This window comes from Giraffa tippelskirchi, chromosome 10 (assembly GCF_054371585.1).
Source record: "Giraffa tippelskirchi isolate mGirTip1 chromosome 10, T2T-mGirTip1v1.2.pri, whole genome shotgun sequence".
Classification (NCBI taxonomy): Eukaryota; Metazoa; Chordata; class Mammalia; order Artiodactyla; family Giraffidae; genus Giraffa; species Giraffa tippelskirchi.
This window is the reverse complement of record NC_137284.1, coordinates 161,173,698-161,200,680: the sequence shown is the minus strand read 5'-3', so window position 1 is coordinate 161,200,680 and position 26,983 is coordinate 161,173,698. Positions and strand designations below refer to the sequence as shown.

General features: G+C 53.4%; 1 protein-coding gene and 1 long non-coding RNA gene across 2 annotated transcripts in view; one reads left to right on the top strand and one right to left on the bottom strand.

Annotated features, from left to right (window-relative positions):
• PTPRN2 (protein tyrosine phosphatase receptor type N2) overlaps positions 1-26,983 on the top strand; it is a 587,908-nt gene that overhangs the window by 177,325 nt on the left and 383,600 nt on the right. The window contains exon 4 of the mRNA XM_081535514.1: positions 23,893-23,995. Within this exon, the coding sequence (XP_081391640.1) occupies positions 23,893-23,995 (103 nt within the window). The remainder of the gene's footprint in view (positions 1-23,892; positions 23,996-26,983) is intronic.
• LOC145523134 (uncharacterized) lies at positions 17,488-21,789 on the bottom strand. Its single transcript, XR_014066370.1, has 2 exons — positions 20,328-21,789; positions 17,488-18,484 (listed from the first exon to the last, which is right to left on the bottom strand). It is a non-coding gene; the product is annotated as an uncharacterized LOC145523134 (long non-coding RNA).

Genomic DNA, 26,983 nt, shown 5'->3' with positions numbered 1-26,983 from the left:
TGGTCAGATGCCCATAAGGTGGGGGTTATCGAGGGTCTGGAGAGATGATCCCAAGTGCGGCATCCAGAGCAACAGGGGTGGAGACGTGCGGGGCTGGGGAAGGATGGAAGGGCCAGGTGGCGTCACGTGCGAGTTTTGGAAGGGGTGGAGGGTGCGGGGGAGGTAGGAATGGTGCCAGAGACCCCAGAAGGGCAAGGGGGTGCCAGGCTGTGTTGCTGGAAGTCGCGGGTTCCCAGCAGGATGTTCCAAACCAGACAGTCAAGGTTGGATGCATTGTAGTGGGCCAGCAGGAGACCAAGGTCCCAGAGAAGAGACAAAGCACATGGGGAAGGATGACATTCAGGCCACGCCTAAATATCAACAGCAAGGGCAGTGGGAACGGTGGAGAGTCCTTCCAGGCTCCGAGAGCTGACCGTCGCCAGGCATTGCACATCCCCTGAAGCTGTAACAAAGAGCAAGGGAGAAATGAGAAATGGAAACTAGACTTCCCACTAACAAACCAGAGGAACGTCTAAAGCGTTTACTTCAGGGGTGACACAGGCCCCGGAAACGATGCTGAGGTGCAAACCGAGGAGGAGCAGGGCGAGAAGAGACCGAGAACGTTTGTGTGGGCGCCTCAGGAGGGGAGCGCGGAGGAGGGTGTGGGCGGACGGGGACCCCGTGACATCAGCACCCAGCCCTGGAGAACACGCGCCAGCCAGGAGGAAATGGAGGCCGCTCAGGCTCGCTGGAGATCCCAGAAGGTGAGGCTGAAATCACAAGGTATTATTTCATTAACTCTTCAGACTGGCAAAAGGAAAGACTGACAGCCTCAAGTGTGGGCCAGAATCTGGGGCAAATTGGAGAGGCTTAGACGCCGCTGTGGAGAAGGCAATGGCACCCCACTCCAGTACTCTTGCCTGGAAAATCCCATGGGCGGAGGAGCCTGGTGGGCTGCCGTCCATGGGGTCGCTAAGAGTTGGACACGACTGAAGCGACTTAGCAGCAGCAGCAGCAGACGCCACTGATAAAACTGTTTCGATGTTGTTTTGGCAAAAACAAAAAACTGATTGTGTGCAAGTCCTCAGTGAAGCCCTCCGTGCGCAGGTGTTCCCAGCTGTGCTCTGCGCTCTAGGAAAAGCCTGTCCCTAACGGCCGTCCAAGAGCAGTCAGCACCCCTCAGCCAGAGAGGAATTCAGCAGCGCAGCCGCCGGGAGGCACTGGTGCCCATGAGTCTCGTCTCAGGGCCTGGGGAGAGGCTAAAGCACGGAGCGGGAGTGTATGAGGCCAAGAGCAGCCACTCCATGTGCTGCTTAGGGGGGCTCGCACACACAGGCGCAGCCGTGGAGAGCGGGGGACGTGGGGTGTGGCAGCCAGACAGCGTGAGCTCGGCGGGGAGGAGAGAGAGGTGCCGTCAGCAGTGTTTCGTTTCTTCCACAAGTCAGTGATGTGCTCGGGCGCTTCCGTAGGTCACTTTATTCCTCGGTGACCCCCTGAAACGTCATAATAAAGAGAAAAAAGGCCAAAAGAGCAAGGAAAAGACATTAGAAAGAGGGGCATAAAGCAGAAAGGGGCAGAAAATGACAACTAGATGGAAATGCAGGCATCAAGGGAACAGACAAACAGAAAACCTAGTTCTTTTAGAAACACCTAAAACAGACCCCTGTTTGACCAACAGTAGTGAAAGGGCATACATACGCAGTTATTGAGGGAAGGGAGCACCACACTCAGTGAGCTGAGCTTAAAAACCACAAGAGGAGACTATGAAGAGTTGTTCTGAGGAATGTGAAAAAGCGATTTAAAAAAGGTCACTTTTCAATAAGCTTATCATGGTTAAAAAATCACGAACCTAAATTTTCAGAAAGTTGTCTTTGAGGATTCCATGAGCGCTGTCTGCACTCACAGTGGGAAATGCATGCGGTCCCCAAACCGCGCTCTTGCAATGACTCCCCAAACCTGGGGCTGGCTCCCAGAGGTGAGGCGTGGCCACTAGCCAGGGGGCACGTGGAAGCCCGAACTCTGCAGAAGCCTCCGTGAAACTGAGCAGTGGCCATCATCTCCTGTTTGACAAGAAAGCCCTGAACCTTGTATTTTTCTGGGTCCGTATTTACTTGTAACATTTCCTTACTGACTCTAAAGAACCCCTCCTTATTGGTGGGTTTGGCAACAAGAGCCTTAATTCAGTGAAGACTCTTCAAGACAAACGCCTCTCTGTCTCTAAGGAGGCAGAAAGAGCGGTCAGAGGAGCTCGCTGTGTCCTGGGCCGAGGGTCGCCGAACCGAAAGGAAGGACAGTGTTCCAACCGAACACCTCGGCCACCTCACCGATGTTGCAAAGGGGGCTTCTCAAAGCATTCTCTGCAGGTTCCCTTTGAGCGCCCCGCCCTTGGAACGTTTCAGTTCCTGACCCCAGGGCAGACATGTGAGTGCCAGAGAGCTCACAGCTATATGTTACCGGCCTGAAAAGAAAAGAGAGCAGCCTGTGGTTGGAACAGAAAACACGATCGGTTTCTAAAGCTCCCTCCCCCAGCCCCTTAGAGCCATGATTCCAGAAACATGCAGGGTTCTGAGAGTCAGCTTACTTTGCATGGTGCCTTCTCAGCGTTTCCCCTGAAGGAGCAGAGTAACCAGGAGGCCCTGTGTCCGTGGTGTGGGGCCTCGCGTTTTCTATGACATTTGAGGACTCCCAGTGTGTTGCCGTCTGCATGGCCCTCTCCAGGCGCCCAGCCTGGCCTCTGGGGGACTCAGCAGCACGTCTGTCAGGGGTGGGTGCACCAGGCAGGGGCACAAGGGCCACAGACGCAGGTTCTGCCCCATCAGATGCCGCAGAAAGATGGACATCGACCGTGAGGGGATGGACCGAGGGGGCTCGGGTTCATCAGCACAGACTCACCCTCCGACCACCTTGTCCTGTATCTGAGAGTCGACAGTATGGCTTGTAATGGCTCCAGCTGTCTGCGAACAAGCCGGTTACCATGGAAATACAGGAAGGTGCCAACAAGGCTGGTCGTGGACACCTCGCGTTTTCAGGTCTCAGCCCGAGAGGGCGCCCCGCGGACGTGTGCCCTAGGGCCCCCCAGGATCTTCCTCCATCACCCGTCCTCACCAGGGCCTCTGCTCTGGCTCACCCCCCCGTCCTGTTCTGCCACAGGCCCAGGAGCTCCCTCCAACCATTGGAGGTGACGCAGACGCATTTCTGAGGCCACAGTGTGTCTCTCTGGGGCGGATGGCTGGGATCACATGACGTATTGCCATGGTGGAAAGGGAGCCCTGTCCCCCGAGGTGACCCCTGGGCGAAGCTTGAGGTCACACAAAAGACCCGGAAATGCAGACAGAAGTATCCCAGAAGTGTCACCACTCTGGGGGCAAACCAAAATCTTTCTTATTTATTAATATACTTATTTGACAGCCAAATTTCCTGTCTTTTAGGAGATGCCTAGGTATCCCAATAGTTTCAAGAAATATTGACAAACTGTATACTGTTCTTATCATTAAAGCTAGATTTCTTAACTTTGAACACTTTAAAAGCTTGCATTTTCTTCTGAGGCAAGTTAGAGATTTTTGCTTTTAATTTTGTCATATGAGGTCAGGTAGACTTCATCTGCACTAAAATTTAACAAGCTGAGTGAAGGCTTGGTTCAGGGTGCGGCTGAGCATTAATGGAAGTGCCGAATAGGGATACAGGCAGGCGGCCATCTACCTTTGAACATCCTGGAGTGGGGTCTTCCTGCCCAACACGACAGAGTCTTCACCCTCAAGAGAACTGGATGATGTCACAGCAGAGGCGGAAGCGGAGACCCCTGGAAACCTGGAAGCTTCCCAGATGGCGCCGAAAACCCCGCGTTTCTGAGAGCGGTGACCCGTTTATGGGCTGCATGGAATGTAATTTTGTCTTAAACCTCACTAAAAGCAATATGGGTCATGGAGACAAACAGGCTTTTGTTTGTTGAAATAATTGACATTACAGGCTTGCGTGTTACTTGCCTTATCAAATGAAAGCCTTCAGACTTGCATGGGCAGAAAACTGCAAATTGATTTCTGGACCTCGCATTTGCCCCTCCTCTTCTTCCTCTCCCTCTCATCTCTCTCTCCAGTTAAACTTTGTGGTCTCGTAGGGTTCTGGGGCTGTTAACCGGCCATATGAGTGGATGGGAAAGCTGCATGAAGTCCCTTTTATTTGAATGCAGGAACTGAATTACAAAGCGCAGGAACATGGGTGCAGGCAGAGACTTTCTTCTAACACTGGGTTCAGCCTCTGAAGGATCCTTACAAACCAGAAGCAGTAAGCCCAGCTGCAGAGGTGCTGGAAGCGCCCGTCACAGTGGTTCCGGGCTGCGTTCTTGACACAGGACTCTCTTAGTCACCTCATCAAATCTCAAGTTTCAAGATAAAAAGAGGTGGACAAACACCTTTTGTAAAACACTAGAAACCAACCAAAATCTAGTTTATTCATCAAAGCAAAGTGGGATCAGTCCTGGGTGTTCATTGGAAGGACTGATATTGAAGCTGAAACTCCAGTACTTTGGCCACCTGATGCGAAGAGCTGACTCATTTGAAAACACCCTGATGCTGGGAAAGATTGAAGGCGGGAGGAGAAGGGGAAGACAGAGGATGAGATGGTTGGATGGCATCACTGACTCGATGGACATGAGTCTGAGTAAGCTCCAGGAGCTGGTGATGAACAGGGAGGCCTGGTGTGCTACAGTCCATGGAGTTGCAAAGAGTCAGACACGACTGAGCGACTGAAATGAACTGAACTGAACTGAAAGTGGGAGAGTTGGAGGGTCCTAGACCTTAGACTGAAAAACAAAACAAAATGAAAATAAACACTCGCATGAATGAAACCTCCATTATCTCCCATGTCCAGTTCTGTCCCACGACTCTGTCTAGAACCCTCAAAAGCATTCGGATGGTCAGACATGGTCAATAGTGCAGAGTAACATGGCAAGACCCACAGCAGACAGTCGTGAAGACCCACGGGTGGGAGTGGGTGCGTGGCCTCGGAGGAGCACAGGGCAGGGGGTGGGGCTGTGGGGGCAGTGGAGACCCCTCCCCGGCCGGGCTGGGACCACGAACCCCGGCTCTGCCGCTCCTGTGCTCTGTGCCCGGTAATTACTGCGTCGTGTTCACTCTGAAGGAGCACACTGTGTTCTCGGGTCATCCGCCTCGCCTTAGGTTTCAGAAGCAAAATGTGCTTTTCCCCTCTGCTTTTGATCAGTCACTTTCCCAAGACAACAGGAAAAGACAGGTGACTCAGGTGTGGGTTTTAGGATTATGTGCGTCTCGTGCAGGTAAGAGTCTGTGCAGAAACAGCAGAAAGGTGTCCTGAGCTTTCCTGGGCAGGCGCCTCGTGCCGTCTGATTTGCTGCTGCAAGAAGGAGCCGTGCAGGGGCAGCTGGATCGTGAACCACAGGCTCTCTGTCAATAGGCGCAACCTGACCGCACGAAAACCTTTCAGGGCGGGCTCTGGGGCCCTCACTAGGCCGAGGCCGGGGCTCGCTCTCAGGAGGCAGCACCCCCTCACCCTGGACAGCTGAGCATTCCACCAAGCCACGGAGCCCGGGAGGCGGCGGCTGGGAGGCAGTGGCCAGGTCTTGCGTCCCGTTAGCTGAGATGCGCTGTGTGGGGTCGGGCACCTGAGACCCTTGAACCTCAGGAGAATGATCCGGATTTCTCCTGGTTTATCTGTTACTGACTCACCAGCCTGCACAGAGGGCTGTCTTTGCTGGGAGCACAGATTGGGGGCTGTGGCCCCAAAGGGCTTGGATTCCCGGGCAGGTTCCCGTGACCTTCAGGGGGTGTGTGGGGAGGAGAGCCAGTCCTCTGGGGTCAGCACCCGGCTCCAGGCCGGCTCCCTCCACACCACCCGCGTGTGTCAGATCGGGAGCTCGAGCTCCAGTCTCGGTTGGCAGGATGGTGCCGCGTCGGGCCCCACGCGGGTGGCTCCTCGGGCGGCTGCCCCCGGTTCATGCCCCTCCTCTTAGGCTTACCTTTTCATTTCTTAAACAGTCTCTGCAGAAAACACTCCCATTGTTCCGCGTTTGGGAAAATTTAAAAATTGATAATACGGCCCTCGAAGGAAAGAGGTCTGCGCTGTCCTCTTGTTGAGTTAATGAAGCGGCTCTGAGACCCGGGTTGAAGAGCCTGGGGCCGCATCTGGCCCGCACCACGTCCTCACATGCCTGCTTTTGTCGTCCGTTCCTCCTTTCATCTCCTGCTTCTCATTTTATCTGCTCTTTCCTCTCTCGATAAACCCCTGCTCTTTCGAGCTTTATCTCAGCACCACAATGAAATATCTTCAAAGAGCTAGTTTCAAAAACATCCCCCAGAGAGAGCCAATTAAATACATGAAAATGGTTTGTGGTGGAGGCTGGAGTCTTTGGGGTCATAAGAGTGTCTGGAATTTGCAGGTGAAGTATGGAAGCCAGGGGCACCCCCCCACCCCCCTGCCCCCCCAGCAGAGTGCTGGAGCTCTGCAGGCCTGGAGGACCCGTCCTGCCCCGTACAGGGCTCCGCGGGTGGACAGGGCGTCTTCAGCTGCCACTTGGCACATTGAGGAGAAAGCACGGCTTCTCTGAGCTTCAGCTTCTGCTCAGGTCGCTGGCTGGGGAGACTGTGAACCAGGGCCCATGGACCCAGGACTGTGAATCAGGAGTGGAAGAACCCAGAGGCCACGTCTGCACAGACACATCAGAGCCTCATGTTCCCCGGGCTGGAATTTCACCAGCCCCTCCCGGCTTTATGTTCACAGGGTGGTCTTGCTGGCTTGGGTTTAGTCAGATCGGGAGGTGGTGGTCTCCTCAGTCACAGTGACTGATTCAGTGGTGGGACTTAACCTTGAACCCCTTTCTTCTGGGGGGAGGCAACCTGTGGGAGGCAGCTGGTTGCTGCTGTTTCATCCATGAGCAGTTGCATCTGGGAAGGAGCCCTGTCCTGCTGGGAGCATCCATGATGAGGCTGGAGGAGCAGGCTGGCCGCCCTGGGAGTTCCGAATCCCACACCTTTCTCTGGACAGACAGCACCCTCATCGAGGAGGAGGTGGTGGCCACCTGGCCCTGCCAGCTGCCTTCTCCCCTGGGAGACCTGGCCCGGGGGCACCGCCCACGGAGGCTCCTTGAGGGAGGCCCAGCCCGGCCAGGCAGCAGAACACAGCACCTTGCCTCTCACCGAAGAACAAAAATTACTCCCAATTACATGCAATTAGCTATTTTAAATTATTAATGGTGGTGAAAGAATGTGTCTATTCAACAAGTAATTTGTGGTAATTTTTAGTAATTGAAAGTGATTTCTAGCAATTAAGTCCCAGTTTAGTGCATTTTCGGGTGATGCCTTTTTCCAGGGGTGCCTCTGAGTTGCATTGCTGGGCCTTTTCTCTAGGCACTTTGTTCAGTAAATTTGCCATGTTGGGTGTTTGGGGGAGCTCAGTAACCGTGGTCTGGGAGATGAAGTAGGAACAAAGGGTTGACCCTGGCTAACACAGGACAACAAAAGTCCATCTAGTCAAGGCTATGGTTTTTCCAGTGGTCATGTATGGATGTGAGAGTTGGATGGTGAATAAAGCTGAGCGCCGAAGAATTGACGCTTTTGAACTGTGGTGTTGGAGAAGACTCTTGAGAGTCCCTTGGACTGCAAGGAGATCCAACCAGTCCATCCTAAAGGAGATCAGTCCTGGGTGTTCACTGGAAGGACTGATGTTGAAGCTGAAACTCCAATACTTTGGCCACCTCATGCGAAGAACTGACTCATTTGAAAAGACCCTGATGCTGGGAAAGATTGAAGGAAAGAGAAGAACGGGAAGACAGAGGATGAGATGGTTGGATGGCATCACCGACTTGATGGACATGAGTCTGAGTAAGCTCTGGAGTTGGTGATGGACAGGGAGGCCTGATGTGCTGCAGTCCACGGGGTCTCAAAGAGTCGGACACAACTGAGCGACTGAACTGAACCGAACACAGGATCCCCATGGAGTTCCCCCTCTTGGTTTGTGCAGAGTCACTTGTGGAGCTTGGTCTAGTGAGGAGCCCCAGAGCCAAGCTGGCCCTTGGAGCACCCGCTTGCCGGGTCCCAGGACGCAGGCCAGGGCGCCCGCTGGCCCTCTGGATGGTCAGACTGGAGCCAGGCAGCCCAAGGGCCCAGGTCTCCTTGCTGTCTTCTGCCTTCACTTCCGGAACTGAACCCCCTGCTCAGTGGCGTGGGGAGAGCTGGGGCCAGTGAGGGCCGGAGGCTCCAGGCTCACTAAATCAGCCTCCTTGAGGTGGTCTGCATGTGGATGGCAGGCAGGAGACCACCTCTGTAGACCGAGAGGGGACCTTGTCCCCAGTGAACTCTGCCCCTCCTTTGTCATGTGGCAGATAAACATTCCGAGTAAAGTCTTAGGAAATGAAATGACTTGGGTTCCTCTGGAAACCTTGCAAACTGGTCATTTTAACTGAGACAACACCTGCATCCTGGGCGGAGGCTGAAATGTAAGTGTGGTTCCTGCCCTCTCGAGTTTATTTTCTGTTGAGATAGGTGGGACTAGCCTCCACCAGAGATGAAGGTCACCCATGGTTACACACATTTCTTTCTCCCAGGGAAACTGGGGCCAGGGTGACCCTCCTGCCCTCCCAGCGTGTCCCCGCCCCCCCCGCGTGTCCCCGCCCCCCAGCGTGTCCCCGCCCCCAGCGTGTCCCCGCCCCCCCAGCGTGTCCCCGCCCCCCAGCGTGTCCCCGCCCCCCCAGCGTGTCCCCCACACCCCCAGCGTGTCCCCGCCCTCCCAGCGTGTCCCCGCCCCCCCAGCGTGTCCCTGCCCCCAGCGTGTCCCCGCCCCCTCAGCGTGTCCCCGCCCCCCTAGCGTGTCCTCGCCCCCCAGCGTGTCCCTGCCGTCCCAGCGTGTCCAGGGCTCCCTCCTTCTTCTGGTCATTCAGCTTCCTTTGCCGAAGCCACAAGCCCACCCCCCTCCCTGGAGCCCCTCAAGTCCAAGTCCACAGCCGCTGCAGGAAGTCACGGCGGGTCTCGCCTGGCTCAAGTGGTGGGGTTCAAGCTTCAACCAGATCCCAGCCCTCCTTATAACAAGTATTTTGTAATGCCCCCTTTACTACCCTGAAATAAAATTAACAATAGCACCCCATCACACAAGAATTTAAAACAGTGAAATACTGTGATATAGAGGACAGGCAGGAGAAAACCGAGTGATGATAATGCAACACGGGTTTGGGTCTGTGCACACCTGTGCCCAGCGGTCCAAGGGTGGAAGAGGGTGCCTGGGGCAGGCGTCGGGGCCACCGTGCTCCTCTGGGGGCTGGGCCTGAGTCTGAGTTGTGACAGGGCCCCAAAGTGATGAGCAGAGATTGACACTGTGTCCTGCAGGCTGCAGTCCTGCCCGAATCTGCAGAGGGTGAGCAGGACCCCAGGGAGCAGGCAGGGTGGGTCCTCTTGGGTCCTCCCTCCTAGCGGGCTCAGGGATGCCTGAGAGTTGAGACGGGGGTGTCCTGGGAGGGCCTCGGGGAGGCCGAGCTCCCCGGCACTTGAGCGGCCCTGTGGGATGGAGGCTGGACACCAGGTCTTCTCCCACTGGCCATCTGTCCTCGGGCCTGACGCTGGAGACCCAGCGCCCACTGTGTGGGCGGTTCCCCGAAGGCCAGGCAGAGGCCCGGCTTTACTAGCGATGCTGTGGTGTTCACACCAGCACGAGGGCCTCCAGGACACTCAGAGGCCCTGGCGCCTGCCTGTTCCTGGGTGGCTGGTCGGGGAGCTGGGCTCTGGCCTTTGCAGCTCGTGTCAGCTGGTCTTTCTCAGGGGACACCTGCCAGAGTCGCCTCAGGCAAAGCATCTGGCGTGAAGGAAGCAAGGGCGTGGGATCCTGCAGACGTGACTAAAGGGAGGGCTGCAGGTGACGGTGGGCTGACGCTTGGGGGTGACCAGCATGCTGACCAGCGGGGTGGCCAGTGGAGTGACCGGCTGGCTGACAAGTGAGGTGACAGCGGGGTGGCCAGTGGAGTGACCGGCAGCAATGCGTGTTGGGTCCTCTGTCGGTCGTCCTGACTCTGCTCCACCCCTTTCAAGTCAGCACTCTCCATCATGCCCACCGGCGCCCAGGACAGCCTCCCTGGGCACTTGTGAGTGTCAGGTCGCAGCTCACGAAGGCAGGTCTCATTGCCAAGGGCCCCCTGGCCCACAGCAGTGACTCCAGGTTCCCTGCGCCTGGTGCTCAGAGCTCGGGTCTCCCCCCTCGTGTTGCTGTGCAAGCCTCGTGTGCCGTGTGTCACGTCGTGTGCCCTGGGCTGTGCTGTGGGCGGGGGACCATGTGCCGCAGTGGGAGGGCAGGGTGGGGGGCGTTGGAGCTCTGGTGCCGGCAGGGCTCCTGGGGAGAAGCCTTCCTCCCCCACCCCCCGCCTGTCCCCACGGGATTTGGGGCCATGTCCAGTCTCCGTCCAGACTGTTGCCCCTGAAGTCACCTCCTGCTGCTCGCCCGTGGAGTCTGCACGGGACGCGCTGGGCAGCCTTCCTGCCCTGAGCGGGCCCAGGGAGGCCCTGCTGTCCCGGGGGTCATGAGCATCCAGCGCCGGGCATGGACTCTGAGGTACACGGTGGGCAGTAAGAGCCCACCCAACGAGTGCGCCTGTAGTGCGACGTGACTTCACACAAGTGTTAGCAGCTCGCGCGGGAACTCTGCACGTCTGGCTTCTGCACGCTGTTTATTCATTTCCATCAAAATGCACATAAAACGCCATGTGCATTTTACTGCCTCTGCTGTGTTGGGTGATTTTATTCCCCACCTGGGAGGTGTGCCCTCTGAGAAGATGGCTGTGCCTGTACATGGTGACGTGTTATTGATGGGGGCAGTGATGGCAGGGAGGTCAGAAGTTGGGATAGAGTCACCTCTTCAGTGTCCAGACTCCTTCCGCTTCGCCCCTCCCAGGATGCAAAATGTGAGGGTCGGAGGGCGAGTGTGGGGAGGGCAGATCTGGTCTGACTCCAGGGAGGGAAGCCAGCATCGGTCAGCTGGTCAGTGTGTTGCCGGCCGACCCGGAGGAGCTGCGGTCTCGGCTCACACGGGCGGAGCTGTGTTCCTGGCTCCGTGTTCCCTGCCTGAGCGTCCTGGCCCGTGGACTTCCCAGACCACTCCTCCTCCTCCTCTGCGGAGGAGCGCAGGGGTGGCCGGTCGGAGGCCCTGCTGTCAACAGGCCCGCCAGCAGCACGGCCCCAGCTGCTCTGTGCCTGCGGGAGAGTGTGCTTCTGGGCCACAGGCCGCCAGTCGCGGCGCCATGTTCTGGAGCCTGTAGGAGCACACCCTCTGGAGCTGCAGCCCTTCTGGGCTCTGTCCATACAGACGCTGGTCTCCCCGGCCTTTAGGAGAAGTCACACCCGGCTGGACTCATGGTTTCTCTACCCACAATGTACGAGTGCTCGCATCACTATGCGTTACTGACAAAATATTTATAAAGCAAAGTTTTGTGTATAAAATCTTATTTCCCTGTGGAATTATCTAATAAAATTTGAGCAGTGCTGAGGAGGCAGTCTTGCAGGCGGTGGTACAGTAGACAGCAGAAGGCAGCATCCTGGCCCCACTGGTATTTGCTCGACTTTGCTGGGTTTAGAATGTCTGGTGGATGCACACATGTGTGCCTCCAAGCCTCACGGATGGACAGACAGGCCTCTTGTCCATCAGGCATATAGGTGTTCTGTTTCCACCTACAGACTCTAATCCCCAACACGTGTGTGCTCATGCACACACACACACAAGCACAAATGTACACACATGCTCACAAAAAGCACACACAAACACAGGGAGGCACACACACATATACACACACATGCAGACGCGTGCATGCAGACACTCCCACACAGCTGTGTCTGCTCCCTGGCAGAGGTTGAAGGGGTGTGTTACCCTCCTCCCAGCAAGGATCCCCCACCATCTGCGTGCAGAGGAGGGTCTGCGGGGAGGTACTGGGCCATCACAGTGGGGGAGGGAGCTCCTGGGTGGCGTTTCTGAAAGTCTGAGGCTCGGGTGGGTTTGGGATCAGGCACTAAGGCAGAGAGAGTGGAGAAGACGTTGGGTGGGACATTTGGCAAAGTCTCACAAGGAACATCAATTGAGAAAGAATCAGAGCCAGTTCTTGATAAACCTACTTGAAGGCAAATTATATGAGGGGTCTCTCAACAAGTGGCTGGTTTCTTGAAGCAGGGTTAGTGCTCCACCTGGAAAGTAAAAATTTCCATATAAATGACTTGGATGGGAAAGAATGAGTGGAAAGTAGTCATAATAAAAATGCATGATGTTCAGCACTGCTGGGGTGTGGCTAAGGCAGCGCTCAGAGGAAGAGTCATAGCCCTCACTGCCCATGTTGCTTTGCAGGCAGGAGCGCTTCCAGGCGAGTGAAGGAAATCCAGTGGTGGCTTGCAGTGCAGGAAGTTCTGGTCTCCCCTCACAAGGAGGCTGGGAGTAAATGTCTGTTAACTGGGCCACGATATTGGTTCCAGTCCAGACTCCTCATTCAGAACTCCTCCAGAGTTCTCAGCATGTCAGCTCTCCTTTCTCTACCTTCTCACCCTATCCTTGTTACCTGATGACTCCAAATGCCTCCTGCAGTCCAGGCACCACATTTGTGATGAAAGAGGGAGGACGAGAGACAAAAGGAATTTTCCTTGAGTGGCTCCTTCCTTTCATAGCCAAGCAACTAATTTCCACCCCAGCCTAGCACACCCTCCCTGGGTGGACTCCCATCTTTTCCAGGGGTTGGAACTGGTCACCTCCCAACCCCCAGGTGCATGGTGAGGTTGTCTAGCCTTAATGGGAATAATAAGGGATGGCCCGGGTCGGCTGTGCACAAGTGTCCTCACGATGCCTGAAACAGAAAGACTGGGAAAATGAGTGAAGCGTTTGTTAAGAAGTTAGAAAAAGAAGACGCACTCAGGAAAGATAAGAAGCAAACAAAGATGAAGGAGACAAAGCAGGAATTAACGGGTCAAATGCAGAAAGCCAGTAAAAGTTGACGAATAACGTTAAAAGCCAGTTCTTTGAGAAAAATGAAGAACAAGAAAATAAATGCTGACTAATCAGGAAAAAAGAGAACACAGATATAAAGACTTAGATGCAAAAAGATAGATGATTAAAGCAAAAGGTGAGTGCTTTGTAGAAGCATACAAGTACATTGAACATCTGACCAAAATAGACACGTTATTACATCTGATCACAGAAGATGGGGGCTGCCTCGACAGGTCACTGGTAGTGGGAGACCAACCAGCTACACGACCAGCCCCCAACCCACCAAGGGCCACACCCCCTCCACTAAGGGCCACACCCCCCACCAAGGGCCACACCCCCTCCACCAGGGGCCACACCCCCTCCACCAAGGGCCACCCCCCCCCCAAGGGCCACAGCCCCCACCAAGGACCACACCCCTCCACCAGGGGCCACACCCCCTCCACCAAGGGCCACACCCCCTCCACCAAGGGCCGCACCCCCCACCAAGGACCACACCCCTCCACCAGGGGCCACACCCCCTCCACCAAGGGCCACACCCCCTCCACCAAGGGCCACACCCCCCACCAAGGACCACACCCCTCCACCAGGGGCCACACCCCCTCCACCAGGGGCCACACCCCCTCCACCAAGGGCCACACCCCCAGGGCCACACCCCATCCACCAAGGGCCACACCTCCTTCACCAAGGACCGGACTAGCTGATGTCACAGGAAAATTGCTTCAGATCTTCAGGAAATGGACAGTTTCAGGGCTATGTGATCTACTCCAGAGTAACTTCTTAGAGAAACAGAGGAGAGTCCAGAAATAGACTAAAATATGTATAGAGTTTGAGTCTAATGAAGATAGATTTTTAAAACAATAATTCAATTCAGTTCATTTCAGTCACTCGGTCACATCCGACTGTTTGCGACCCCATGGACTGCAGCACACCAGGCTTCCCTGTCCATCGCCAGCTCTCGGAGCTTGCTGAAACTCATGTCCATCGAGTCAGTGATGCCATCCAACCGTCTCATCCTCTGTCGTCCCCTTCTCCTTCCGCCTTCAGTCTTTCCCAGGATCAGGGTCTTTCCAATGAGTTAGCTCTTCGCATCAGGTGGCCGAAGTATTGGATAAAGATAGGTTTTTAAATCAACAGATAAATTGGACAAAGATAGATTTTTAAATCAACAAGAAGAAGACAAATTGTTCAATAAACTGCGTTCTAGTTTTTTGGGAAAAAGTATTTGAATTCTTATTTCTTTCAATAAAAACAAATTTGGAAAGGATCAATAACTTAAATGAAAGTGATAAAAAATGCTGTAGAATAAAGCATGGTGAACTTGATTTGTATCATGAAACCCCTTTTAAATTGTGATGCAAATCTTAAGAAGCCATAAATGGAAAGAGTAATAAATTTGACTATATAAAACTTTAAAAAAATTGGATGGAAAAAATATCATAAGAAAAGTCTCAAGGCACATGTGACTGGCAAGAGCTAAATTTCTCTGTACGTTACACCTCATACACGGGTGCAAAGAGCACAAACCAGCTGATTGAGAGTGGCCCAGGCCGTGAGCAGGAGGCCTGCAGAAGCAGGCGTGCGAGTTGGCTGCAGACGCGAGCCCCCAGCCTCACCGCGATTAGAGAAATGGACGAAGTGACGCCCAGAGCCCCTGCTTAGTGAGGCTCTTGCTGGTGCCCGGTGCCCAGAGAGGTGGGGAGAGGCACCCTCACACGCAGCCGGTGGGAATTTAAATCACACGCTTTCTGGGAGGAGAGGCTGTCGTCTCTTCTTTACAAGCTCTCGTGCCTTTGGACCAGTGACCTCCGTGTCCTGTGGTGGGCCTGCGGGTGTGCGGTTCTGGGCGCAGTTGTGGCCACAGCTGAGACGAGCCAAGGGTTCGTGGCAGCCGGCGCTCCTGCCGAGGTGCTATTCAGAGGACCACTGCGCCCTGCAGCAGGCTTCTCCTCCTGCCCCCAGAAGGCTGGCGGGGCCCCCTTTGTCCAAGCTCCAGACTCCGCCCTCCTCCTGCATGAGGGGCTATGATGCTGGGGTTGCCGTGGCAACGGAGAGGCGGGCTCAGGCAGGTGACAGGACCTTGGACTCAGGCCTCCTCTCATGGGGGGTGCAGGGATCGTGCGAGGTGCCTGGAAGCCCAGACCGCGGAGTCATGGCCCTGGCATGGCTGTGACCCTCGGGGCACCTGCCCCAGACCAGCGTCTGCAGCTCACACCATCCTTGGGTGTGTGACACAGGCCTGGGGTCCACATGCTCTCCTTGCTCATTGAACATATTCTGCCTCGTTCCACTCTGAGTGGAGCCCCAGATGGGGCGGAGACTGCTCACAGTCTGGGGGCCAGAGGTCCAAGGTCAGGGCACCCCGTTTTGTCCCTGGTGCGGACGCTCGTTTTGTTTTGCAGACGGCGCCTTCCCTCCATCCTGATAAGCCGGCAGGGAGCGTGGTCCTCTTCCTCTAAGGGCACTGATCCCACCAGGAGGCCTCCCGCAAGCCCCGCCCCCCGCGGGGGCTGGGCTTTAGCACGCGGACTTGGGGAACACAAGCCCGCAGCCCGTGACTCCTCCTGTTTGTCTTCATCGCTCACCCCAAGGAAGCTGCCTCCAGGTCACAGGAGACTCCCACCGCACTGGGCCTCCACACGGTCATCTCCAGAGCCCAGGCACACTGGTCTCCGCACGCTGGTGCCCTAACCCCTTCCCGTAAGTGCGGACTTTAACTTCTGTGGTATCTGTATTGTGCTCCATGTACCAGCTGCAATGCGGGAGACCTGGGTTTGATCCCTGGCTTGGGAAGATCCCCTGAGGGAGGAAATGGCTACCCACTCCAGTATTCTTGCCTGGAGAATTCCATGGATTGTGTGGTCCATGGGGTCGCAAAGAGTCAGACACGACTGAGCGACTTTCGCTCACTCACTCACTCCATGTACCAGAGGTAGGAGGAAGTGTGTTTTAAGTAAGTCTAATAAATAAAGCCGTCCATCTGCGCCCGAGCCTCGCCCGCATCATGCTCTTGTGCCGTGTCCTGCCCCGGCACCGTCTGCGCACCACGGAGGCAGCATCGTGGAGACTTAGGGCTCAGGGAGGCGCCTCCCTGCCTCTGTCGCAGGACCTCGACGTGGCCGAGATCGTGTTTCCCAGGCGGGCTCTCTGGGGGAGTCGGGTGGGGGGCCTGCTCAGGGGGGGCTCGCAGTGCCAGGCGGGTGGTAACAGGGACCCCGTCAGGACAGCGAGTCCTGCGCGCACCCCTCCTGTGCGGCCTCCGGGTCCTGCCCACAGCCGGGTGGGTCCGTCCAGGTCTCAGGAGAACCGATCCTGCTGCTGTGCCCTTGGGCCAGCCCGCCAAGCAGGTCCAGTCTGGGGCTCCTCAGGTTGGCTGTGGGGGGCTCCCTTCAGGGGGTGCCGTTCTGTGTCAAGGGACCCGCTGGATCAGGCTTCTCGGATGAGGCTTCTCTGCTGGGTCTCAGGCTGGGGCTCTGACCCCCAAGGAGGACGTTGCAAGCACCCCTCTGGCCACACGCCCAGCCAGTGAGCGAGCACATCCCAGAACCTCGCGCCTGCTGGGAGGCTGCCTATGGGCACCCGAGACACGGGGGCTGGGGCTGAGGCCTCGGGGCCGCTTTGGAGAGGTCAGACTCCCCCACGTGGGTCCCCTCCACGTGCCGTTTCCATGGGTACCTCAGTTACAGGGTGGCCACGTGCCGGGTGTGAATGAAACACGTTTGGTCTGATCTCTCACTTGTGGCAAACATGAGACGGTCCTTTTACACGTGAGGAAGCTGCTCACCTGAAGGGTGACGTCCCTGCTGGAGCCTGCAGCCCGAGGCGTGGGGCCTCCTCCTCCCTCCCCCTCCCCCTCCTCCCCTTCCCTCCTCCCCCTCCTCCCCTTCCCCTCCTGGTCTCCCTCCTCCCCTCCTCCCCTCCCTCCCCCCTCCCCTCCCCTCCCCCTCCCTTTCCCTCCCCTCCCCCCTCCCCTTCCCTCCCCTCCTCTCCCCTCCCCTCCTCCCCCTCCCCCCTCCTCCCTCCCCCTCCCCTCCTGGTCTCCCTCCTCCCCCTCCCCTCCTCCACCTCCTTCTTCCCCCTCCTTCCTCCCCTCCTCCCCCTCCCCTCCTGGTCTCCCTCCTCCCCCTCCCTCCTCCCCCTCCCTCCTCCCCCTCTCCCTCCTCCCCCTCTCCCTCCTCCCCCTCCCCTCCCCTTCCCCTCCTCCCCTCCCCCCTCCTGGTCTCACTCCTCCCCTGCACACATAAACGTCCTGCTCAGAATATTGTTATGGCTCTGCACTGAACGCAGAGACTGCCAGCCATCCTGGTGTGGTGTCCAGGCCTCCTGTGGCCTCACTCTAACCCTCCAGCCCCTCCTCTGCCCCGGCTGGACTTACATCCTTGCTGACCGCATCCCACCCTGGCCGCGGTCTTCCGCTTCTGCTCAGCCCCTTTCTGTCTGCTAGAATTCTATGTATCCTTCCAACGTTGGCTCAAATACCACTTTTCTCTGTGAAGTTTCTCCCAGTTCCCCATCCCAGTGAGTCTCTGCGCGTCTCTATTTTCCATAGGTGTTTGCTGGTAACTTTATTGTGTAGCCAGCACAGCTGGCTTGGATGCTAGCTGACTGTGTTCTCATCTGTGTCAATACTAGACTGTAAAGGGTCAAGGGTCAGGTGTCCGGGCTGGCCTCTGGAGTGCCTGCCTGCAGTGGAGCACAGAGTAGGTTACGGATGTTACGTAATGAAGTCATGCAGTATGGGGCTGTTTTGGGTGGGCTTTTTTCACTCGGCAGAATGTTGTGGCTGTGTCTGTGGTTCCTCCCTTTTACTCACGGGGTTGTTGTTATTGCTGAGAACTAACTAATTCACACAGTGACAGACCTGCTTGATTCCCCCTCACTCACGGGGCACCATCTGGGCTATTTTCAGCTGGTTGTTGCTCAGTTGCTTAGTCCTGTCTGACTCTTTGTGACCCCATGGACTGTAGCACGCCTGGCTTCCCTGTCCGTCACTATCTCCCAGAGCTTGCTCAAACTCATGTCCATCGAGTCCATCCAACCATCTCATCCTCTGTCGCCCCCTTCTCCTCCCGCCTTCAATCTTTCCCAGCATCAGGGCCTTTTCCAACGAGTCAGCTCTTCCCATCAGGGGGCCACAGTATTGGAGCTTCAGCTTCAGCATCAGTCAGTCCTTTCAATGAATATTCAGGACTGATCTCCTTTAGGATGGACTGGTTGGAGCTCCTTGCTGTCCACGGGACTCTCAAGAGTCTTCTCCAGCACCACAGTTTGAAAGCATCAATTCTTCTAGGAGTTTTTTGTAGATTCATTGGAATTTTCCATGTGGAAAATTATGATATCTGGAAATAGGTACAGTTTTGTTTCTTTTTCATATTTTTAATCTCCTTGTCTTGCCCTATTGCACTGCTGAGAACTTTTAGCTCTGTTGCGATCAGTGCTGAGAGAGGACGTCCTCACCACGTTCCTTATCTGAGTAGGAAAGATTCTGGGTTCTAAAGGTTGTAAAGGTTCTCACCGTTAGGTACAATGGCAGCTGTAGGGCCTGTGTGGATAGATGTTCATTATCAAGTTGATGAATAGTCATCATAAAAAGGTGTTGAAGTAATTTATTTACTTTGTATTAAACCAGTCTTGCACCCCTTTAATAAACCCCACGCTGCGTAATTATTTTCATATATTGCTGGATCTTGCATGTTAATATTATCTTATGGATCTTTACGTCAATATTCATGAGGGATATTAGTCTGCAGGTTTCTTTTTGTGTGTGTGTGATACAGTGTTTGTCTGCTTTTGGTTCAGGTTAATATTAGCTACATAAAGTTAAATGGAAACCTTTTCCTCTTTTTCTATTTTCCAGAAGGGATTCTGTAGAATTCATATTGATTTTTCCTTAAATGTTTAGTAGAATTATCCAGGGAAATCATCTGGGTCAGGAGATTTCTTTGGGGGAGGTTTTAAATTAAGAATTCAATTTTTATAACAATTATAGGGCTATCAAATTATCTGCTCCCTACTGGGTGAGTGGTGGTGGTTTGTGTTTTCAAGGGGTGGGTCCATTTCATCTCAGCTTCTCTGTCTGTGTGTGGGGGCTTGTGTGTTCCCGGAGGGGTCTGCAGGGTCTGTACTGCTGTCCCTGTTTCACTGCTGATGTTGACTGTTCGTGACTGCTCTCCCGAAAAAGGAGAGCAATTTTACTGACCTGTTCAGGGAAGCAGCTTTGGTTTTCAGTGATTTCTCTAGTTTTAAATTTCAGTTTTATTGATTTCTTCTCTTTCCTTCTTTCTACTTATTTGGGTTTATTTTGCTCTTCTTTTTCTAGTTTCTTTATGTGGGAATTTAGATGATTGATTTGAGACTTTTTAATCTAAGTATTTAGTGTTAAAAATTCCACTCAGTGCAACTTTAACCATGCAGCTTTAAACACAGATTTTGATATGTTGTATTTTCATGTTCACTCAGTTCAGTGTATTTTCCCCTTGGATTCTCTTTGACTTGTGACTTAGTTAGAAGTGTTGTTTAAGTTGCAAGTGTTTGGAGACTTTTCTTATTACGTCTATGTTATTGATTTCTAGTTTGACTCCATTGTGATTTTGGTTTTCATTTTGCTGAGTTTTATTTGTGTTCCAGGACACGGTCCACCTTAGTTGGACGAAGACGCACATGTTCAGGAGGGTAATTGAGATGCTGAGATTGTGGAGAGTGTTGTCAGTTTCTGCCTCTCCTATTTACAGCTCTCTGTTTGGTGCATATACATTTAGAACTGATATATCTTCTTGGCAAATTTACCCTTTCATCATTATATTATGTCTGTGTCCCTAGTAATTTTGTTTGTTTTGAATATTACTTCATCTGCTATTACAATAACTACTGCTATTTTTCTTTGATTAATGATTATTTTTTTTATCCTTTAACTTCCACTCAAATATTGGAGTGAGTTTCTTATAAACAGAATATGATTGGGTCATGCATTTTTAATCCATTCCATGTCTGTCTTCATTGGTATATTTAGCGTATTTATATTTAGTGTAATTATTGATTTGTTAAGACTTAAACTCTTATTTTTTGTTTTCTACTTGTTCTATTTTATCTGTATTCTTTTTCCTACATTACTTTAGGTTAACAGTTTTTTACAAATCCATTTTAATGTATCTATAGGTTTCCCTCTGATACCCTTTTTAGTGGTTGGTGTAGATACTACATTATAGATACAAAACTCTCACAGTTACTGGTGTCATCGTTTTACCATTTTGAGTGGGGTATAGAAACCTTACCAGCCCTTATGATTCTTTCCCTTGTTTTTTAATAATTATTTTAAATGTTTCCTCTGCATATACTGAGGAGCACATCCTACAGTGTGGCCCTGTCGCTTCGACTGTCAAATGTACCTTAGAAAGCTCAGAAGGGGGAAGCTTGTCGCGTTTACTCGTATCTTTACTTTTCCTGCTTTTGCCTCCTGGATGTTCCAAGGTTCCTTTTGTCATCACCTTATTTAGAGAAGTTCTTTCAGTGGTTCTTCTGGGGCAGGTCTGCTGGCAAAGGAGGCTCTCATTTTCACTTATCTGAGAACGTCTTCTTTGCCCTGTCGTTCCTGAACCATACTTTTGCCAGGCGTCTGGGTTGGCCGCCTGTCAGGATTCTGGACTGACAGCTGCTTCTTTTAGCTCTTGAAAAATGTCACGTGATTTTATGTGGCCTCCCTGGTTTGTGATGAGAAACCCTCTGTCATGTGAAGTATGTTCCCCTTGTAGGTAAGGCGTCATTTCTCTCGCTATGTTCAATATTGTTTTTTCCTTTGCTTTTAGGTCTCAGAAGTTTAACTATCATGTGTCTTGGAGGCGATTTGGGTTTATCCTATCTGGGGTGCTCCGCTTCTGGAACCCTTTGGTTTATGCTGTGGCTGTGGTTCAGCCACTAAGTCGCGTCCACTCTCTGTGCCCCGTGGACCGCAGCGCGCCAGGCTTCCTCATCCTTCAGTGTCTCCCAGAGTTTGCTCAAACTCATGTCCTCTGAGTCGGTGACGCCATCCAACCATCTCATCCTCTGTCACCCTCTTCTCCTTTGGCCTTCAATCTTTCCCAGCATCAGGGTATTTTCCAATGAGCTGGCTCTTTGCATCAGGTGACCAAGATATTGGAGCTTCAAGTTTATCTCTTGCCAAAACTGAGAAATTTTCAGCCATTATTATTATTTGTTTAGTACTTTGTCAGCCCTGCCTTCTTTCTCCTCTGTTTCTGGGACTCTGATGACAGTACCTTAGGTCTTGTGTTACAGCCCCACAACTGGAGGCACTGGCCTTTTTTTCAGACTGTCTTCTCTCTGTCCCCTCCATCGTTCCATGAAGTGCATCCAGTGAGCTGTGTATTTTGGTTATTGTATTTTTAGTTATAACATTTTCACTTGGTTCTTTTTATATTTATTTCTTTACTGAGAATTCCCACTCTTCATTTGTTTCCAGAATGTTCCTGATTGTTCCCTGAAGTGTTTGTATCATGGCTGTGTTACATCTTGATCAGATAAGGCTACCATCTCAGTGTTGGTGTCTGCTGAAGGTCTTTTTTCATTCAGTTTGAGGTTTCCTTCGTTTTGGCAAGAGTGGTTTTCTGTGGAAGCCTGAGCATTTTGGTATTACATGATGAGACTCCAGATTTCATTTAAACTTGTGCTTGGCGGCCTTTCTCTGGCACTGCTCTGCCGAGGTGGGGTGGGGGCTCTGTTGCTGACAGTGGAGGTAGAAGCCCAGGTGCCCCCGGAGCTCTGCAGACCCCTGAGGGAGGGCTCCTGTCCTCACTACTGGGCAGTGGGGTCGGTGGGAGTCTGAGCCCCCGCTTGGTCTGCACTGGGGCCTGCGGAGGTGTTACCCCACCCCCCACCCCCGTGGGAGGGAAGCCCCTCCCCATCAGCTGCTCTTGCGACTCTGCAGGGTCACTGTGGCCTCACAAGGCGGAGCCCAGGCCCCTGGGGGCCTCTGCGGTGCTTGGTGGGAGGGAGCTGTTCTGTCTGCAGCAGCTCAGAGGCTCCTATCCTGACCCTCTCACTAGAGTTAGGGGACTTCAGCTGGGGCCTGGTTGGCACCGGGGCTGCTGGTAACTCAGCTCCAAGTCCAAAATCACAAGCCTGGGAGGCTCCGGGGGCCCAGCACCTGTCTCTTGGGCCCTGGCTCTGCTTCCGATGCTGTCAGCCTCCCACGTGTGGTTTCCAGGGACTGGCTGTGCTGGAGGGGCGCGCGCGGCCCGAGTGTCTTGCCGTCTTCCAGACGGGGGCCGTCTCTCCCGGGGGCTTCACCTCCTCTCCCGGGCGACGTCCAGCCCTCGGACCTGCGCCTTCCTCTGACTTTCTACCCAAGCGCCCCATTTCTGCCTGCTCCCAGGACAACTGAGCGGGCTGGGCTAGGGGTTCGGCACTCTCCTCACGGCCCATACACACCCCAGAGTTGGCATGATTCAGGCTTCTGCGCTCTGCAGATAAAAGTGTTATTGAAGTTCTGTTATTCAGATTTTAAAAATGAACTTTTTTCCACCGAAAGTTCTGTTTGTGCTCTTGATTCTGTTTCCTGGTGGATATTAACATGAAGACCAGACTTTGGGGAATGACATGGTAAAACCAGGCCTGTTTTCCGGTCCGAGGTGCTAGATACTATGCTCATGTTGCAAATGTGCTTCCGATTGTGGGTCTTCTGGGAATGGACCAGTGACAGCCACACAGGCATATCTCACGTGGGGTGCTTTCTCGCCCTGCTTGCTTACATTAAGCATATTTAATCCTGAAGCAGGGGCGGCAGTGCCTGGGGGGCTGGTCTCCCTGCAGCGACTCCCCCTCACCGCCCCCGAGTCGTCAGGGCAGCAGCCGAGCCGCCCGCGGGCGTGCTTCCCGCAGCCTCCGTTCAGGATAAGGCCACGGACTTCTGAGACTTAGAAGCGATCCAGCTGTTTGAATCTGGCCATTCGTAAATTTTAAAAAATGTTAGATTTGCATTTGAAAAATCCTGAAGTGTGTTCATGAAGGCAGCTTATGTGCGAGACGTTCTAATTCTGCCCAGAATAAGTGTTCTCAGTGAGCTCTGGACCTTCTTGCTCCCCGCTCACACACACACACAAACAACCACAGCCATCCTGATGCGAAGATTTTTGGTAATGTGTTTTTGTACAGGGCATAAAAATATATCTCTGTAATTACATGATATTTAGTGATTAGATAATTATGGATAATTGCATGGGGTAGTTCTAAGTGCTAAAGTGTTACTATAAGATCTAAAATGTACAAATTGCATAATAATTATTCTTGGGAGTTATTTGGTAATTCTGAGCATAATTATCATGTGATCTGCAGTGCATGTAATTAATGCATAAGCACATGGATTTTGCCTTCATAACTACTTCGCCCTTGTTATAAAACTCTTTGTCATAACATTTGAGTATTAAATATAATGTAATTGGCTCCCAGATACAGTACATTAAGCCCCATGATAATTGCTTTCATAGTAACAATAACCCTTATTTCATTTCCAACGTGTGGCTCTTAAGCAGGACCGAGTTGCGAGGAGCAAACCGCCAGGACGTGGCGGCCGCGAGCAGGCGGAGCGGCGCTGGGCGCTGGGTGCTGGCGCATTGTTGGGTGAGGAGCGCCTCCTGTGGCCAGGCCTCCCCCGGCGGAAGGGTCGCGTCTTCCTCATGGACAGAGTCCATCTTCTGACCACAGCGCATACCTCCTGTCCAGCCCGGCCCCGCCCCGCCTGTGTTCTTCGTATAGCAGAGCGCCCACCACGCTTCTGGTCTAGGGTGGGGGGCTGGGGTTTTATAAGGAGAAGAGCTCATAAGAAGCCGCAGAGAGGGGCCTGGGCTGGTTGGTGAGGCTGCGGGAAAGCTCCCTGAGTAGCAGCAGTGACTCGGGGACTGCAACGGGGTCTCTGGCCCGGCCTCCACGCTAACGTGGTGCCCACCACTCTCTCTCCAGGTCTCACGTGGCAGGATGACTACACCCAGCGCGTGATGGCCCGGGAACTCGCCAGCCTTCCCCAGACCTACCCACGCCACCCCGAGGCGTCCAGCCCCGCCAGGTAAAGTGGACCTGTCCGTGTCTCTTCACTGGCCAGTGCCCACCAGCCCTTTCCTTGTTTCATGGAGCAAAGAACCCTGTCTTTCTGGTGTAGATGCTCCAGGAAGTTGGGATGTGGGGAAGGGGCAGACGGGAGCCCCCCCCCCCCCCCGCCGCCACAGGGTCTTGGCCCCCGGGGAGGGTGTGAAGGGGATCCTCCCACAAGGGGCTGGTCTCACCAACGGACGTGCCCAGGGGTCCCTCTCCCTCCTGGGACTCTTGGAGAGTCTGCGTCTCCAGATCCTTTGTTAAAAGCAGGAAAGTCAAGAATTCTCATTTCCCAGTAAGAGTTTATGTTCAGTTTAGTACAAAAAGCAAATGAAACCACGAAAGCCGCGTCGGGCCCCCAGCACAGCAGCCTGCGAGGGCCAGATTAGGGCCACCTCATCGTCTCTACACACGTGTGGAGGGTGTGGACGCTTTGCCCACTCGTGCAGGAGGACACAGGCCTGGGGAGGGGAGGGCTTGGCCCACGGGCAGCATGCAGGAGCAGGCTGCCGTCCCCTAGCTGACGGGCGGCCGCTCCGCAAGGTCAGACAGCAGGGAAGGGACCGCCCCCTCGGCTGAGCTGGAAAGCCCACCTTCGTCCGCAGCCTCGGGTAGAGTAATCCCAGTGCAGAAGCATCGGGCCTCCGCCTTCCTGCTCAGTCTGTCCAGCAAAGGAGCGGCCAGGCCCCCGGGTCCCGCAGAGTAAACGCGCCAGACGTGAGAGCACGTTCACCGGGCGGCCCTCCCCTGGCCAGAGCGTGCGCGTCTTGAGGGGCGGAGCTCTGCCTTGTCATCCTTGCCGGTCTGTTGAGCTTCATCAATGAGAACCTGCCTTGGGAGTCTGTTCTGCAAAAATAAAACTCAGAAACCAGTCAGGCTGTCCGTTTTCACCCGGGCGAGTTCACACTCTTTGCGCTGGTCTTTCAGCGAGGCGTGGGCACTTCATGCAGCCCACGGTGCCTTCCTGCCGGGTGCTGGGTACACTGTCCCAGGCAACCTCGGACTCCACCGAGGAGGCCGCGGGGCAGGGGGTCAGGAGCGCCGGGAGACAGAGCAGGGACAGCTTCCCGGGCTGGACAGGCGCTGAGCGTGGGGAAGGCCAGGCCGCCACCACAGAAAGGGTGCTTCCAGAGAGAATGGCCTGAGAAATCAGACAAGGCAACACCCAGGTCGCCACATTCTTACCAGTGGTGATGCTGTCATTTAAAACAATTGCCTGTTTGCTGTGAAAAATAGCTTTTTTAGATTACAAGTGAGAATAAATTTTAAAAATACACATGTGAAGAGGTTGGAGCTTTCTATATGAACGTCTCTGCACGATCTTTGTCCGTATAGAGTGTTTCTGTATGATTCTGTGTTGTTTCTCTCCGCATGGAGTCTTCTGTGTAAGGCTGCGAGCTCTTTGCGTGCCCCGTTCTGGAAAAGCAGATCTGTGGTCTGTTCGCACGTGAACGAGGTGTGGTTGCCAGTGGAACTGGGCTCATAGCCCTCCTGGGCTGGATGGGTCATGGCTTCCTCGAGGGTGTTGAACCTGAATAAGCCAATCGTCTGGCTCTAAAGGCAGAGCCTCGTGGGGGGGCACTCTGGGATGCTCCCTAGAGCCACCCCACCATGCTGCACCCCAGGAGACGGGCTGCCTGGCAACCAGCAGGCCGTTGGCCTCAGGCTCAGCGGATTTGGCCGGACTCACCCCAAGCTGGGAGGCAGGGCTGGCAGCACACTCACCTTTCTGCCAAGGCCACGGCCACTCGGACCCCCGCTCTGCCTCTTCAAGCCCTCCTTCCCTAGACTCGGCCATTCTCCGCCGTAAGCTTGCGGTTCTCCTGGTCCTGCTGGGTCTTTGCAAGCAGATCCTTTATTGGAGATGCCGCAAGTCCCGTCGGGCATCTGCTGGTGACTCAGCAGCTGGAACTGGAATCCTGGTCGCCCATGTTTTTCCCCAGTGTTTGTCAGGAAACAAACATACACACGGAATAATGCACACGAATGCTCACGGAATAATGTTCCTTCTTTTCAAAACCTTCTGCAAAATTTTCGTTAGTGTTGAATGTCTGCTGCCCGGTATATATTTTAAACAATCTCTCTATGTGGTTAAATCCCGTAACACTCCCATTATCTTCTCAGATCATTGGTGAAATACGCTCACAGGTCTTACTGTGTGAATTTGGAGCGTTCACATTTCTGCAGAGCACTCTCATCCATTTCACAGGGATTCCCAGACGTGTTGACTTAGTGTGATCGCAGTACTGTGTTATCACTTAAAACTTGCTCACTGCAGGTGTGGTTGTTACACCTTGCCATTGACTTCTGTCTTTACCCTTTAACACAGTTTATAAAAAGAATTATCTCTTGGATTTTCCTCTTTCTACTATCATTAGATTTACTGTTGGCTTTTTTTTTTTAATGAAACTCCTTGAGCTGAAAGTTTTGTCCTTATTTTTTCATCACTTGAGGCTATGCATTCGCCTGTGAGTGTGGTTTTGGCGTCATCCTGTAGTGTCGACAGGCCCGTTTGCTTTTGTTGTCAACTATCTGCCACTGTAGTTGTATATCCTTTGGGAGCAGTAAGTGGAGGCTTTCATTTTGTCCTAGTCATGTGTTCTTTAGACTTTAAATTACTGTCTACCTTTACTGCATTTTCATCAGAGAATGTGACATGTTCTTTTTCTTTTTAGAAATTTGGGGTTTCTTTGTGGCCTAGTTTATACTGCATGTTTATTAATTTTCAATGGACACTTAAAAGTCTTGTATCCACTATTTAAGAGTACACATTTTTATATATGGTTAAATTAGACATAAAATTTATAATTATGTATAAACATAAATTATTCAGAATCAAATTATTTATTTATATTTTGATTTATTGAAATGTCTCAGGCAAAAACCTTGTTTCCGTAAACTGCCCTTCCGTTTTCACTGTATTCTGCCTCACACACCTGGGGCTCTGACCTTCAGCCCAGCT